The sequence below is a fragment of the Saccostrea cucullata genome, unplaced genomic scaffold, assembly GCF_032062105.1.
Source record: "Saccostrea cucullata isolate Sc308-1 unplaced genomic scaffold, CSIRO_AGI_Scuc_v1 ctg1252, whole genome shotgun sequence".
Taxonomy (NCBI): Eukaryota; Metazoa; Mollusca; class Bivalvia; order Ostreida; family Ostreidae; genus Saccostrea; species Saccostrea cuccullata.
Window position 1 is genome coordinate 193,423 of NW_026925150.1, and position 18,320 is coordinate 211,742.

At 33.4% G+C, this 18,320-nt stretch overlaps 1 protein-coding gene across 1 annotated transcript in view; it reads left to right on the forward strand.

Annotated features, from left to right (window-relative positions):
- Positions 1–18,042, forward strand: part of LOC134268194 (uncharacterized) — a 29,327-nt gene extending 11,285 nt beyond the window's left edge. Inside the window, exons 5-7 of the mRNA XM_062750384.1 lie at positions 3,766–3,951; positions 15,248–15,475; positions 16,517–18,042. Coding sequence (XP_062606368.1) covers positions 3,766–3,951; positions 15,248–15,475; positions 16,517–17,184 — 1,082 coding nt within the window. The 3' untranslated portion in view covers positions 17,185–18,042. The remainder of the gene's footprint in view (positions 1–3,765; positions 3,952–15,247; positions 15,476–16,516) is intronic.
- The last annotated feature ends 278 nt before the right edge of the window (positions 18,043–18,320 follow it).

Here is an 18,320-nt window from a genome sequence, read left to right on the forward strand (position 1 = left end):
GGGGTAAAAATGTCTGAAATTTCTTTTAAAAATGAGGCAAAAATATCAATATTGAAATTGAAATAAAATGAAAATTATACAATAAACACATTAATGTTTATTTCTTATTAAGATAAGGCTTAAGGAGTTACTTTTCGTAAGAAGTCAAAAAAAATATTATATCCAGTAAAACATGTATGTTTTAATATTAACCTAAAAACAAGAGATAATCCATATGGATAAAAATGGTCAATTATCAATTTTTGAGGAATTTTATCTATCAAAAATATCATAAAACCCTACAGCCAAACTGAAAGGCCATGCTAGTGTCATAGACACTATATCCTATAGCAAATAAAATAAAAGATATTTTTGTGCAAATAATTATTTATTTCCCAAAACAACTTATGAATTTCACACAAAGATGGTAATTTCACCTTTTTTATACGCCCGTCTTAAGACGGGACGTATTATGTTATAGGCTTCATGTCCGTCCGTCTGTCTGTCTGTCTGTCTGTCCGTCTGTTAGCTTTTCTCCTGTCTGGCTCATAACTTTAATACTATAAGGCCTAGAGTTATCAAACTTTGTCAGCTGATACATCTTGGGTAGAAGGTGTGTCGCGCACAAAAAGCAGGTCGCTCTGACCTATAATTAAAAAGTTATAGCCAAATATGGAAAAATCCTGTCCGGTTCATAACTAGAAAACTATTAGATTTAGAATCATCAAGCTTGGCCAGTTTATGCATCTTAGGTAGAAGGTGTGTCGCGACCTATTTCAAGGTCACTGTGACCTTTAATTTAAGTGAAATTTTAAAAAAAATGTCTTTTTTTCTATTCATTTACACATTCTAAAAAATGTAAAACTAATGAACTAACCTTATTAGAAAAATGTTAAATCAAGAAAATACTTATTTTTTTTAGCATATACTTGACAGCAATCTATAACAAATATAATGTATGCTAGAGAAATTCCACCACTCCCATGAGTCTAATTATCAAGCACTGGTCAAGAAGAATTTTGATAACAGAAAATTGCATGTCAAATTAGAGAGAGAGTAATTAATGAGTTTAGTGTGAGGAGTAGCTGTAAGAGCATCGGTGCTATCTATATCCCTTGAGTATTGGGCCAGATGGGTAAGCCTGTTGGATTAAAAATAGCTCTTGTTGGCTAGCCTAAGTTTTAAAATTAATTTGATGAGAAGTAATTAAAACTAATTTGATATTGCTTATTAAACTATTTTGATATTACATAATATTATGAACTTAAAAACTAATTTTATGGGGGTAGTGGTGGAATTAGCATGTTCATATGAATTGTATATTAAAAACTGTCTGACATTAAATCTAAAAAAAATCATTGATGTTTTATATATGTTAAAAATGTGTTATGGTAGATAGTGCAGATCCAATAATCTTTTGGGAGTAATGAGTAGACAAGCATCCAGTTAAAGATTAATTAATGTGTTCAATGTAGCTCTTTCATTTCTTCAGAGCATGGTCTTATCTGTATCCTTCGGGAATTAGACAGAAGAACTGTTGGTCAGTTTATAATTGATGGCCATCCTTTTATTTCCAAAATTAATTAGGTATAGACTATAGATTAAGTTGTGAAGACTAATTTGATATTGTTAAATATGATAGGCATTTGGCAATTAAGGTCTAACTAGTATAGAAATCTATGAATGATGCAATATTTGTTATAATTAATGCCTACACCACAGGAGATGGATAAACAAATTTTTTAAGGAGTGTAAAAAAAATCATTGAAATCTTAAAATCAAGGTTGACATGATTTTCCTGTACTTTTAACTGTTTAAGATACATTGTAATTGTTATTTTTTGACGGGCGTATCATGCTGTGGCGTGGCACTTTATTTTGTTTTTGGTGTTAGGGCGGGACTCTAATGATTATATTTTGAAAATGCATGAATTCCTTGAAAATCTTTTTTTCACATTTGGTATTATCCCATTGATCAAAGTACAAATTTAATATGAAGAAATGTGCCTCTTCCAAAATGGTTAATTTCAGGTCCCCTGGGAAAGGGGTCTGAGGGGAGGTTTACATAGTCTGAAAATAAATTAATGCTTTGAAGTCAACATTTATGATGAAAAAGAATTATGATAAAATTGATAAAATTTTGAAATATGGGGTCCCAGGGTCAGTGGTTTTTGTGGAGATCGAGGGATGCACAACTGTTAAAGACAAAGTGGAATGCATTTTCTCCTTGTTGCTTAGTTATGATACATGTAAGCAATGGTGCCTCTTTAAAAATTAAATTTCTTGGCCTCTGGTTTAAAACAGGAACCAATTCAATTGTTGGAAAGTTACCACATAATGCTAAGGTGACCTATAAGGTCCGTGGGCCTTTTGTTATAGTTGATTGGGTGTTATATCCACATTTTTGCATAATAATGCATGATAGCATGCTTTGGAAAATTTCTTTCTCATGTATATTAATATTTATAAGTTTATATAGAGCAATAACATGGACTGCAAATTTAAAGTAAGGAAAAACAAAAATTTTGTGATCCACAGAATTTATGTACGAGGGTTGTCCCATAAAATTGTGGACAAAGCGTTTTTCTCGAAAAGTAATGGGCGCACTAAGCTGAAATTTTCAGTAAATGTGTATTTATCACATTTAAGTGCATCATTATGTTTTTGATAATATACAGACAAAAATAAAGATTTTAGTCACTTAAAGGTGCACAGGGTACAGTCCTACGGCGCACGGTAAAAATAACAAGGTTATATAAGAGAATACACAAGAATTAATTCATAATAAAAGTGTTCAATACATAAGATCGGGATAAAAATTATCATAATTCGATTCCTTAATAAATTTTATCGTATTTATAAAAATTTCAAGGCATTTGGTTAATTTTTGGAAGATTTCCGAGCAATCGAAATAGGAATGTGGTGAACACAATACACGAAAAATCGCAGTTATTGATGACGTTACGGCGCACCGGAGAGCAGTTCAGTTAGATAGGATGTTGTAATGACAGCTTAAGAGACTTTAAATGAATACAGAAGAAAGATAATATGACAAAAATCACTAGATCTTTTATTAGTATATATATATATAAATGATATGGAAGTTTTCTTAGTGAAGTCTTTTTGATTGAGTCCCCGGGTATACGGACAATATACGGACAAACTGCTATTGTAATAGCAAAAGATGCTGTCACTGTCGACCGTTGATATGAGATCGTCTGTTAGTTGACTAATGGTGAGAATATCGTCCGTAACTTTATAAGAAATCTTTAGAAGATTGCATGTATGTGCCAGATTGGTACCTTAACTGGTTATAGACACTCACGTATGTAAATCAATGGAATTTTTAAATTTAAGTTGGACATCCAACTTTATTTTTAGCAAATATGAAACATGGCGCTGTTTCAGACACTTTGACGTTATCATCCGTGCGCTGTAAGGCGATACAATATATAACATAAAAACTCCTAGTTTGTTTATTTATGCATACATGTATATCTATTTGAAATTTGCTTTGTTTATTCATAATATATGTACTAAAGAGTGGTGAAAATTTCAGAACGCAGTGATGACTATTTTTCAAACTAGACAAATTGTCCACGATTTTATGGGACAATTAACCCTCGTACATTACTACTTTTTGCAAGAAGATTTAATTCAGAAGTTTGACAAATTCAAACAACATGTACAACATTTATTCCCTTTAAAATATTGTTAAATGCATGAAAGAAGTACATTGCTCAGGTATGAGTATAATATATCTCAAAATTTAAATATTTTAATTTAGAGTCTTCTGAAATGTTTCAAAAAAAAATTGATAACTCACAAAGCAGTAAGGAACTGGACACTATTTATGCCCAGGGATGGCATCATAGTGTGGGTTATTTGGTATGTGGAAAAACAGGAGGAACAGCATTCAGAGTTGGCAGTCGTTACCTGATGACAGCATTCCATGTGATTAGAGACATTCTAGGTTGGTATCTAAACATAATGATATTACATATAAATGGATGTTTTGCTCTTATGAGCATAAAGCTTAAAGAGCTAATGCTTTGACCATTTGACATGCTGTGTGTGTAAATTATGGACAATATTCAAGAACCATTGGCCAACACTGTCACATTTGTGGCAGAGCATCCTTCCCGGAAGGGCTTTCCTTTATACAAAAAAAGGGATGCAAACTAAATCCTCAAAGAATATTTTAAGAGTTATTTTAAGCTGTTCAAATTTAATTGTATGTTGAACATCACATCTAAAGATCAAAACCTACAATTTATTCAAATTAATCTATAAACTACATGGAAAACACTTTAAATAGTAACTGTTAAGAAAATATGATGTGAGATTTGCATTATATTACTTAAACTGATAACATTTGTTGAGGCAAGCTCCGTAATCTTTGATTACCTATATATTTTAGTTACGAATTGATTTATTACTATTTTTAGCTCACCTCAATGAAGTTGGGGGAGCTTATGTAATACCCTCGGCGTCGGTGTCGGTGTCGGCGTTGGCGTCCCAGGTTAAGTTTTTTGGAGCAGTTTTCTTTTTAACTACTTCTATGTCCTATATGGATTAGACATGCATGGAGGATGGTTCTAGTGTGTTTCATTGCACCATTCAAATTTTCAGATGCTGCAATTTCAGCAAAGGAATGACCAGGTTAATGTTTTTGGAGCAGGTTAACATTTTTGGTGCAGTTTTTGGTGTAGGTTTCATTTCCAAGTAACTATAAGCCCTTTGTTGACCAAACTTGCATGGATGATACATCTAAGGATGCATACTATCGGGCTTGCTTCGGATGCTGAATCTGACCTACATTTTCCGGTTGAGTGAACAGGTTAAAGTTTTTGGTGCAGGTTTCATTTCCAAGTAACTATAAGACCTATGTTGACCAAACTTGCATGGATGATACATCTAATGATGCATACTATTGGTCTTGCTTCGGATGCTGAATCTGACCTACTTTTCCGGTTGAGTGAACAGGTTAAAGTTTCTGGTGCAGGTTTCATTTCCAAGTAACTATAAGACCTATGTTGACCAAACTTGATTGGATGATACATCTAAGGATGCATACTATTGGTCTTGCTTCGGATGCTGAATCTGACCTACTTTTCTGGTTGAGTGAACAGGTTAAAGTTTCTGGTGCAGGTTTCATTTCCAAGTAACTATAAGACCTATGTTGACCAAACTTGCATGGATGATACATCTAAGGATGCATACTATCGGGCTTGCTTCGGATGCTGAATCTGACCTACTTTTCCAGTTGAGTGAACAGGTTAAAGTTTTTGGTGCAGGTCTCATTTCCAAGTAACTATAAGACCTATGTTGACCAAACTTGCATGGATGATACATCTAAGGATGCATACTATCGGGCTTGCTTCGGATGCTGAATCTGACCTACATTTTCTGGTTGAGTGAACAGATTAAAGTTTTTGGTGCATGTTTCATTTCCAAGTAACTATAAGCCCTATGTTGACCAAACTTGCATGGATGATACATCTAAGGATGCATACTACCAGGCTTGCTTCGGATGCTGAATCTGACCTACATTTTCCGGTTGAGTGAATAGGTTAAAGTTAATGCATGATTCATTTCCAAGTATCTATGATTCTTTAATGACCAAACTTGCATGGATAATACATATAAGGATGCATACTACCAGACTTGCTTCAGATGCTGAATCTGACCTACTTTTTGTGGATGAGTAAAAATGTTAGTTTTTGATGCATGTTTCATTTCCAATTAACTATGAGCCCTATAATGAGCAAACTTGCATGGATGATAAATCTTAGGATTCAAACTAATGGACTTGCTTCGGATGCTGAATCCGACATGCATTTTTCAGATAATAGACCAGGTAAAAGTTATGGGTGCAAGTCTAATACCAAAAAACTATAAGGCTTACATAACATTGTATAAACCAAACTTGCACAAACGTTGCATCAAGAGATGAAAACTCTCAAATTTGCTTCAGATTCTGGATTTTAATTACATTTTCATGAAGAAGAACTAGTTTAAATTTTTTATGTAGGTCTATTCAAAGTATCAGATCAAAATTGCTTAAATATTTTCATTTTTGGAATGTACACTTTTTGTTGGTTAATTGTGTGACTTTGCCTTACTTAAAGACAACATTCGTTGAGGTGAGCTCTGTAATCTCTGATTACCTATGTTTAATATTATCATAATTTAGTCCATTTGGGTTTCCAATTAAGCCCATTTGTTTTGCTATAGTATTTGCATTTATTTGCTAAATTAATGCACCCAGCAATCCACACTAAAACCATTACTGAGAAACGTCAGCCAAGTATCTTCACAGAAGACTTTTATCATAGAGAAATCCGCCGTAATACCATCACTGACAATGGTCCTGAGCCAGGTATCTAAAGGAAAGCATAGGATTATTATACCCCCCACAAACGAAGTTTAGGGGGGGTATATTGGAATCACCATGTCCGTCTGTCTGTCTGTAGATGAGATTTTGTCCGGACCATTACTCAGAAACTATTGGAAGGATTTGTCTAATAATTTGTACACATATTATTCACCATATGAAGTTGTGCACCTGATATTTTCATCTTGATTGGATTATTATTTTGAATTTTACAGGTGTTTTTTATGCGCCCGAATTTTTTCGGGGCGCATATTGTTTTGTCCTGTCTGTTTGTCTGTTTGTATTTCTGTCTGTTGTCAACTTTAACCTTGGCCAAAACTCTTGAACTATAAGAGATAGAGACTTCATAATTGGTATGCATACTTCTCTAATAAATTTCTTTCAAATGACATCAAGGTCAATAACCTTGTCACCTTGAATGTGACCTATATGCTAAAAATAGCTTTTTCAACTGTTTGTCATAACTTTTGAACCATAAGAGATAGAGACTTCATAATTAGTATGCTTACTCCTCTAATAAAGTTCTTTCAAATAACATCAAGGTCAATGACCTTGTGACCTTGACTGTGACCAATATGCTAAAAATAGCTTTTTTAACTTTTTGCCATAACTTTTGAACCATAAGAGATAGGGACTTAATATTTAGTATGCATACTCCACTAATAAAGTTCTTTGAAACAACACGAAGGTCAATGACCATGTGACCTTGACTGTGACCTTTATACTAAAAATAGCTTTTTCCACTTTTTGCCTTAACTTTTGAACCATAAGAAATAGGGACTTCATATTTAGTATGCATACCCTACTAATTAAGTTCTTACAAACAACACCAAGGTCAATGACCTTGTGACCTTGACTGTGACCTATATACTAAAAATAGCTTTCAAACTTTGTTAACGCCGGGCACATAGTGTTTCACAAACACATCTTGTTAATTTTTATTTTGTGGTTTTGTCTGGACCGTTTCTCAGAAACTATTGCAAGGATTAATCTGAAAATTTGTACACTTATTATTCACCATATGAAGGTGTGCACCTGGAATTTTCAACTCTTTTTGTTAATTTTTTTGCATTTTACAGGTTTTATTTTTGGGAGTTGAACTTTGTTCAATCTCACATGGTTATCACGTATTTAACATGCGCAGTAATTTGTGTTGATTACATAGAGACGAAAGCGAGGCTACTGTGTCGGCTGATTTACTCCGATGATATTCAACAGAAAACATGCATAAACATCCGTGACAAATAGTTCATGTCATTTTCTCCTGAATTAATCTAATTTCCATAATGTAAGTAAATGAAATGATAAAGTAATCTTATTTTGAATATCAGAATTCGTTCAAAGTACATATGTAAAACTAAATTATAAAGAACCATGAAAGTTTTTCGAAATGGAACTCATTTTTAGTGTAGAGTCATACACTGAAAGAGATACGAACGACAACTCTACATATTAACGGCAAACGTTAAATTTAGTCATATTCAAACTTTTCATGAACATTTTCTTGGTTTAATTGAATTTGTTACAGTCCCTGAAACATTCTACTTTCCCATTTTTCCGTTCGCTAACCGTTCGTTCACCGTTCGTTCAGCGTGCGTTCACCGTTCGCTGTCCGTTCACAGTTTTGCGTTCACCGTTTACCTTGCGCTCGCGTTCACCGTTGTCAAAACGTTCAGCGTTCGCTCTTCGTTCCGTTTAGTTTGCGTTCACCTTGCCTTCACTGTTCACTTATCGTTCAGTCTTTATTGTCTTTCGGAACTCCGAAGTGAAAGGACTTATCTTTTTGATGGTAAGGATTTACACGTTTTTTTTTACTTAAATAACTAAGATATCGTGTTTGAAGAATAATTATTTCAATGCAAAAAGTATCTACGATATATATATTTCTATTATTATAACTTAGCTGTTATTTTATCCATTTTTCCCTGGAAAAAATACATAAAGAAAATACATGTAAGTAGAACGATGCTAAAATATTAAATTTTAATATGGGCACCGTCCCTAAACAAATACTTAAAGCGCGGCATTTCGTTATAATATAAAAGACTACAAAAAATCGTTAATAGATAAATAATAATTCAAGTCTTTTACAAGACAAAAAAAAACACAAAAAAATATGTCTAACAAGTTTTTAAAGAAAAAATAAACAAAAACATGCTAGAACTATACAGTATATATGTCTGAGAATCATGAATAGTACTACAGATGTTCAGTTAATTAAATATTTGTAGAAAGAATTAAATTGTTAGTGTGATTTTAAATTTTAGAAAAGACAAACTGTTTAAAATTTAATACAATAGAATTTTTGGTTCTACATCACGTATATAAAGTGTATCATTACAAAGGATTACAAAGGAAAAAAAACCTTCCTTCAAGTAACTAAATATACGTTTGCCATTCAGTATGCTTAACAGCCCCCCCCCCCCCCCTCCCGAAATCAAATTCTTAGTTAGTATTTTCAGTATATATTAATTGATATTCAATGTGTATTGTACATGTAACACAGAAAAAATTATTCTTTATACAAACATCAAAACAGTCATTATATACATACATGTGCCGACAGTGGTATTTTGATTTGGCAGGGATTATGTTTTAAATTCAATTTCAAACTTAATCCTTCCAGGTATATACATGTATTGCAATTATTTATTCATTTTTTCCGTAGAAAAGCGAAAATCAATTTTAATAATGATGTAAACAAAATGTTAAAACTTCTCGGGAATACGAAGTGACTCTTTGACTTCGGCATGTTCGGTGAAGCGAGATTTAAACACCTCCATTGTGTCAAATTATTTTGATTGACAGGATAAGCACGTGCACTTGGAGTGAATCGTTTGAACTTGAAGGAAAAAAAAACGATGCTTACTGTCAAATGGATTTGTTAATAAAAAAAAATGATTACTTTGACTGCCTGGAATATTAGAAAAAAAATTAATAAATGAATTTTTATTCGATGCAACAAATCTCTCTCTCTCTCTCTCTCTTTCTCTCTCTCAAGTTTCTATCGCTTTTACATTTGTCATGTTAAATAAAAACTATGACAATATTCATTATTTATTTAGTTCTGAAATTCTAATGTATTACAAATAATTTGAATGCTTCTATCCATTATCTTGTCCGAGTATAATCATGGTCGGGAAATGTCTTCAGATATACATTTACATGTAAAACTTAGCTTAGAAAATAACCAGACAAAATAAAAATAACTAATAAATATATAATATTATTGCATAAAATTTTTTAATACGAGTGAATGGTGCAATATGTCAACAGACCTTTATAAATGAATAAAAAAAATCGGTATTTTACACGGAATCGCCGTGACATCGAAATATATATTATTTAGTTTTAATCTAATAATTCATTCTGAAAGTATAGTAGTTTTCTCTTCTGGGTCCACATTATTTTAATAGTCAAAAGAATAAGCAGATATATTTTATTAGTAAATTAATTTTATCTTTTATACGACAGGTGTTCGGTAACAAACACACGTTTTACGGCAATAAAAATCGTGTTATTAAAATATTGATTTAAAACATCATACGTATGTGCAGAAAAAATGTTTTAATTATTTATTCACTTATTTATTTATTGTTTATTTATATTTTAGCATCTAATATTAGAATATAACAGATAATTTAAATGCAAGGAAAAAATCTGAGGCATTCCGAATAAATCGTTCATCTTGCGTTCACCGTTCGTTCACCGTTCACCGTTTGCGCTCCGTTCGCGTTCTGCGTTCACTCACCGTTCTCCGTTCACACATCGTTCACCAAGTTGCGTTCAGCGTTCACACACCGTTCGTTCACCGTTCGCTCTGCGTTCGTTCACCGTTCGTTCACCGTTCGTTCAGCGTTCGCTCACCGTTCAGGTGGGAAAGTAGAACGTTTCAGGGACTGTAATGCATAAAAACTTTAGGAAACATGCGTATTTATTACTTAATAAGCAGTATCACCTGCCAAAGGCGGTAAAACTAGTACTCTGTTATAAATATTAATACCAAAAACAGACACCGATGTTTTTGTAAAATCGCGATTAAAAACAGCAAAATGAAGTATATATTTTTAATAAAATAAAAACCTCATTTACATACCAGATAATGTGTACGCACACAAACTCTCGCATATACCACTGTTTTATGTTTTTTTTCAATAAACATTTGTTTTTAACTTGGTATTGCTCTTTTCACAATATTAAAAAAAGATTAAGTTCTGATGTACTCCATGTATAATATTCGTGTAATTGAAATACATTTTTATTCACAGAGAACTTTTATACAACAAACCTGTTAGCTCTTAAAAGGATGCTGTGTTAAAATCCACATTTTATCAACATTGATATTATTCCTGCGAAACTGAAATTTTCATAACACATAGGTAAAGGTGCAAAGGAAAAATATATTATAAATTTGAAGACTGTGAGCAGTGATATAAATGATCAACCACCTCTAATATGAATATAATGACAGTGTGCATGTTTTGCAATGGGAAACCCAAAATATGTGTAGGATGAAAAAGTAATAGAAGTACAATGGCAATATGTAATAAAGATTCTATGAAAATTTTGTTCAGTGGTGTTTGAGAAGTTGCGGATAAGAGATGGGTATATATACCTAAAGTGTAACAAACAGATGGACAGAAATCACGATTAAAAAATTCCCTCCCGCTTTTCAAGCAGGGGGTATAAAAAAAGGACTAATGTAGGCAGGCAAGCATTATGGCCCATGAATCTTTTGGCTATTCAATGTCTCTGAATGTCTTTCTCGATCAAGATTGTTCCAACTAAAAAAATTGGAAACAGTTGTCCGTATTTGAAAATACAGACAATATAATAATTAATACATGTAATATTGTTCACTCACTTAACCTCCCGATCAAAGATTGTATTTTCACCATGTTCAACTCCCATGAGTACTTTCAGTACTTTGATTTATTTTAATTGACTTCTTCATTTAGCGCTCATGTATAAGGTTTGAGATATAGAATCTAGAATATCTGTTCAAAAATACTACAGCTTAAAACTACTCATAAAAACTTAAAAAAAGAAACATCATCAAGTGTTAAAAACAGTTTTTACATTGCACAGAAGATACTGTAATTTCATTTGTCTCTTGGGAATAATGACTGGACATGCATCCAGTTAAAGATAAATTAATGAGTTTGGTGTTGGAAGTTGTTAAGGCATATCTCTTATCAAGCGTGTGTGTTATCTATCTCCAGGGAATAAGGCACAAGAATTAAAGATCTCTCTTCTCTTATTCTCTTAATTGTAATTAATTGTCTGTCAAAGCACTTCATTACTGGATGACCAGCTCTTTATTTTCAAAATGCATTTCAAATTGATATATCAAGATTAATTTGATTTTGTATAATAGTTTTTTTTCAACAATCAGTTTGCAGAGTGACATAACACATAATTGCAATATATTTTTTTAATGCAGTAATAAAAAAAAATAAAATGAAAATTTTTTTTCAAAATGTTACAATGGAATTACAATGTATTAGTATTGATGTTTCATTTGGTTGCACCTTGGTTTCATTCATTAAGAAACATGATGAGCAATTATATTTCACTGCAAATTTTTGTAAGTAAATTGTGAACACCTCTAGATCCATAAAGTATTTTTGAATTGGCACCTTCTCTGAAAAACCCAGCGGGGGGTATTTGTCCCTATTGGACAGTTCTAGTTTACATTTGAGAACACTAGCATTTCTTCATGTCAACTCGTTTAATTTAAGGTACTCAACCCCCAAATGCAACAGATTCAACGATATTAAATATGTAACATATATGAAGGTGTTAAATACTCCATAGATTTTGACATAAATCCAATTCATTACTACTAGCATTAAGGATGTGATATGTCCTAATTTATGACCATTATTGGTAAAAGTTCTCTCCCTCTTATTTTAATTGATAATAAAAATCAATATCCATCACTTCCCAATTATGACAAGGAGAACCCGGCGGATGTGACTGGTTGGCAGGGAATATGCGCCCTCCTCCATGACAATCTTGATCCCACCTTTGATGTTTGCTCTGCTCCTGTTTTTATTGTTTTATGGACTTTTGGATAACGAATACTGTTCGTTATATCCATATGTTTTATGGACTCATTTTTTCCTTTTATAAAAAGATATCATATTCTTAAAATCACAATAAACTTGTAAAGTTGCCTATAAAAATGCACATTCCTTAAGGCATGTAAGGTTGATTGATTGAATTCTGTTTAACGTCCCTCTCCAGAATATTTCACTGATTTGGAGACGTCACCATTGCCGGTGAAGGGCTGCAAATTTAGGCCTATGCTCGGCGCTTACGGCCTTTGAGCAGGGAGGGATCTTTATCGTGCCACACCTGCTGTGACACGGGGCCTCGGTTTTTACGGTCTCATCCGAAGGACCGCCCCTTTTAGTCGCCTTTTACGACAAGCAAGGGGGTACTGGGGACCTATTCTAACCCGGATCCCCACGGGGCTGATGTAAGGTTGAGAAAAATGGTCAGAAAATGATACACATGGTGAAAATTGAAATATTGGTCACTTTTTACCTTGGTACATATGTAATGGGTCCAATTTTTATACCCCCCGCAAATGAAGTTTGGGGGGGTATATAGGAATCACCTTGTCCGTCTGTCTAGCTGTCTGTCTGTCCGTCCGTCTGTCTGTGCAATCGTGTCCGGTCCATATCTTTCTTACAGAGGGACATTAGAATCTACTACTCCACACTAAGATTGCTCATGACCTAAGGGTGTGTCATGACCTTGAACTAAGGTCATTCGGGGAAGTTCAAGGTCACTGGAAGAAAAATTTCATAATTCGTGTCCGGTCCATATCTTTCTTATGGATAAACTTGGTAGGTTTTCATTTCAGACAAAGATTGTCCATGACCCACGGGTGTGTCATGACCTTGACCCAAGGTCATTTGGGAAAGTTCAAGGTCACTGGAAGAAAATTTTCATAAATCATGTTTGATACATATCTTTTATAGATAAACTTGGTAGGTTCTCATTTTACACAAAGATTGCCCATGACCCAAGAATGTGTCATGACCTTGACCCAAGGTCATTTGGGAAAGTTCAAGGTCACTGGAAGAAATTTTTTTTATATTCCCTGTCCGGTCCATATCTTTCTTATGGATAAACTTGGTAAGTTCTCATTTCACACAAAGATTGCCAATGACCCAAGGGTGTGTCATGACCTTGACCCAAGGTCATTTTGGGAAGTTCAAGGTCACTGGTAGAAAAATTTCATAATTTGTGTCCGGTCCTTATCTTTCTTATGGATAAACTTGGTATGTTCTTATTTCACACAAAGATTGCCCATGACCCAAGGGTGTGTCATGACCTTGACCCAAGGTCATTTGGGGAAGTTCAAGGTCACTGGTAGAAAAATTTCATAATTTGTATCCGGTCCATATCTTTCTTATGGATAAACTTGGTAGGTTCTCATTTCACTGAAAGATTGCCCATGACCCAAGGGTGTGTCATGGCCTTGACCCAAGGTTATTTGGGGAAGTTCAAGGTCACTGGAATAAAAATTTCATAATTTGTTTTTGATACATATATTTATTATGGAAAAACTTACTTCTGAAAAACCCAGCGGGGGGTATTTTGTCCCGTTTGGACAGTTCTAGTTGGTCTAAACTTGAAAGAAGCAATGCTTCTGAAGTCTGATATTTTTCATTCAGTTACTTGTATGATATAATTCAGGGTTCGACACTAACTTTTTTACCTTGGTGGACCACAGGTCCACTTGTCAAAAATTATTGGTGGACCTTCTCGATATCTGGTGGACCTTTAAAAATGTTTGAACTAATGAATCATTACACAAGGCATTAATTAAAACTAACTAAATATATATAACGATTCCAGTCAGACTAATAAAGCATAAATCTAACCAGTCAACAGAAAAAAAAATCAATCAGGGACTAGTCAGACTTTTTTCTGAAATATTGTAAAACTTAAAAAAAATGTATTAATCTACAAACCAAAAAATATTTTAATAATTATCATTAAGTTACAATGGTGAAAACCTACATTTATTTCGCTTCCAAAGGTAGCTTAAATTTAAAATTCCAATTATTAATTAATTTGTTCACAGATTAAACAATTCAATTTTTCATGTATCTATGGCTAGATATTTTTTACTACGATGCAAAACTGACATAGGTACATGTATGTGTATTAATTATTTTCTAAATTTATTGTTTATTCAAATAAGTAGTGATATAATGTATATCAAGAAAATTAAAAAAAAAAACAATGCATAAATGCAGCTGTCAATCAATTCTAATTATCTCCAACAGTGTGCGTTCAGGCGTGAAGCGATTTCCTGTTACCCAGTGTAATTTTCACACCTTTCTGTGCATTACGTAAACAGAGGAGAGACTGGCTAATTTGGCACGGATTTTTCATGCTTCTTATTCAACATGTTCAAAGTCTGTGTTGAATGTTCCATTGTTAATATTGGAGTTATCAATTTTACATGTAAAATATATCGAGTTGCTAGGTCACCCTGATTACCTGTAACATTATTTACATACATGTATATTTATTTCTTGTAAAATACAGATATGGAGGAATTAATAATTTTGAGTTACAGATTTCGATTTAAAGGGAAAAAAACTCTGAAATTTTCACTGTTTTTTGAATATGGTGTTCAAATTTTAAGTAGACCGACGGTCCACCTAGCCCAGAACGTTTGGTGGACCTTCCAATTTTTTGGTGGACTCGGGCCGCCGGTCTACCGTTAGTGTCGAACCCTGTAATTCATGATTTGCATTGTCAAGAATTTCTTTTATCTTGTTTTCTAAACAACAGTGTACAAGAGGGATTCACTTAACGTTGTAAATATTTCTTTTGCTTCCAGAAATGTACATGTTGGAAATAATAAAAAATGCCCAGTCAGACCCAAATCGCAATGGCAATTATGCTAAGTTACTGGAAAAACTGAATGTTAAAGATTCTGGATCTGATGTAGAAATGAAAATAAGAAATGGGATTTTGGAATGGCTGGAAAATTCCAAGAGTCGTGGTTATGTGAAGATCAGCAACTTACTTAGTGCATTGAAGGACACTGGGTTCTTATTTGCAAAAGGTAATATTTTAGATAGACCTTTTTTGACATTTAAATTTAGTACATGTATTCTACCTGTACTAAATATAAGATTTTGAAAAGATTAAGACACGTCAATTCTTTAGTGATAAACAGAATGATAGTGTATATGTATTTAAAATACTCGGATTTTATATTTAGGCATCAAAGGTGCATACGACACATTGCTAATTCATGAATATCATTGCTACATGTTTATGCATACAATGGTTAGCACAAACCAATCAATACCCATTGATTGTGTTAAATTTTCATTTTTAGCCCAACTGGGCGAAGACCAGAACAGCTTATATGATAGTAGGTGTCGGTCCTCTGTCTAGCTCTCGGTCTGCCCCTAGCTGTCTGTTCGTCTGTAAACAATTTACATTTTATGGTCCTCTGAAGAAATAAAGATCTATAAAAATCTTAACAAGAAGAGCAAAGGCACAATTACTCATATTATTACGGAAACATCCTCAGGTAGTAAAGATTCAAACTTAATATTCTTACAATTTGTGAGCCCAAGGTGTAGACCTTATAGAGACCAAAATAGAAGATTGATTGATTGATTGATTGTATATTGTTTAACGTCCCTCTTGAGAATTTTTCACTCATATGGAGACTTCACCATATGCCGGTGAAGGGCTTCAAATTTAGACCTATACTCGGCACTCGGGGCCATTGAGCAGTGAGGGTTCTTTATCGTGCCAGCGCCTACCGTGACACGGGACCTACGTTTTTAAGGTCATATCCGAAAGACCCGTGACTCTCACTTCTAATGCCGAGCGCTTGGCGAAGGAACAGTCACTACCTTTGTTTACGTCTTAGGTATGACGCAGCGCCGCCAACGAGAATCGAACCCGGGCCTCCCGATCACGAAGCGAACGCTCTACCACTAGGCTACCGTGACCGGTCCAAAATAGAAGATAAACTTATTATATAGGAAAAAAAATCTTAAGAAAAATTCTTAAGTTATTAGTCTAAGCATTTTATAGCCATATTGTTCATGTGAGTTATGTGACCTATTGTCCTCTTGTTTTGTAGATCAAGCAATGGAATTTATCCAGAGCAACCTTATGTATGTATATTTTGGTTACATGACAAATGAAGACTACAGTTCAAAATATACATTGAACATTGACATCCCATTCTTTAGTCAAACAGAGGCAGATGATGTGGCTTTGCTAGAACTTAACTGTTCAGAATTATCTCTACCAAAACAGTTTACTTTGGATATATGGGGCAATCAACCAGAAAATGTCTACATCATTGCACATCCATCTGTGCATGGAAATGGGCAAAGATTAGACAGTGAATGTCCATTGCTTTCAGATACTGAAGTATGGGAAACTCACTACAAAGCCGTTAAGTGGTGGAAAAAAAATTTTCCAGATGAGGATCCAGAAATGATCAGAAATAGTTATGATTATGCATGTAATGAGAGAAAAGTACATTTTCACTGCTCTAAAACTACAACTCACGGGGCCTCTGGTAGTCCTGGTATCATTGGTTTGGAAAAAGGTGTGGCAAAAGTGTTTTTAATGCTTAAAGAGGGAATTCCAGCTTTTGCACACTCAAGGATGAAGGAAAAACTGGAGACTTGTCCTAAGGAATACCTTATTGAGAGTGGTATTACCATGCGCCTTGTATATGATGTTTTAAGTAAAATACCAGAGCTAAAAGAATTGCGGGATGACATTTTTCACAACTGAATTTGATTTGTGTTTATTATACATTTAATGAGGGTTGTTTCAGGAAAATGTCACGTTTTTCGTTATCTTTTGCTTTAATTATAGGATTAAAAATTGGCAAACATTATAATCAATATTTTTTTTAAAAATCTCTAAAAAATTCAATGAAATATCTGTATAAGTAACACTTTCCTCTCAGGTAAACGGATCTAATGAAATCAGCTAGCTTGTATCGTTTTTGAATTTGTTCTCGAATCTATGCCTCTAAAAAAGTGAAAATTTTGTGTTCCAACATCTAACATCACCATTCTAACTAGATTCTGTTTGAAGTGCTTTGGCACACATCATCGTATATTCATTCATTTATCATTAATGATGACAAATAAATAAAATTTTGAGCATGGTACACCAAATTATGGAGTATTAATATAGGAAAATCATATTTCTGTACAATATCTTAACAAAGAAAACTTCCTTGACAATGCTATATGAAAAAGTCATACCCACATTTAACACCCTAAGGTTGCTTTTTTATATGCTGTTGACATTACAGGCCTATAATATTTTGTCAAAATAAAAAAGATCATTTTCCAACAGCATGTAAAAAAATAAGTAGTTTTGGTTGAGTAGTATTTGAATTGTTAAAAAAAGTTTTCGTTTATCTGGACAACCCTCGTATATGTATATATATTTGAAGGCACATTATTGTAGATACTTGTATATATAATGTATATAATGAGTGGTTATTTGAATTAGACTGTAAAGTGAACCTTTATCAAGCTGATTAATTTCAGAGTTAGAATTGTAAAGAAAATTTTGTGTAGCAAATCATTATTCTATACCGGTGCTAAAACATACAGAAACAAAAATTATGTGATTCTTGGATTAAATTTTTATACACTTGATAACGAAGTTTTTGCTTTAAGGGGTATTTTTGTGGGTGTTAAATTAGAAAAAAAAAACTTATCAATCTGTCTCTAAGTCTTGCTGTCCGTCTGCCTTTCACCTCCAAGAAGAAGTCATATATAGAAGCATTCTCAGGTAGTGTGGAAATTTGTTCAAATTATGACCCCTGGGGCAAGGATTGGGCTATAATGGGTGATTAAGTAGGATTACATAGAAAAAAAATCTTTTAAAAAGTCTTCTCAATAACAGCA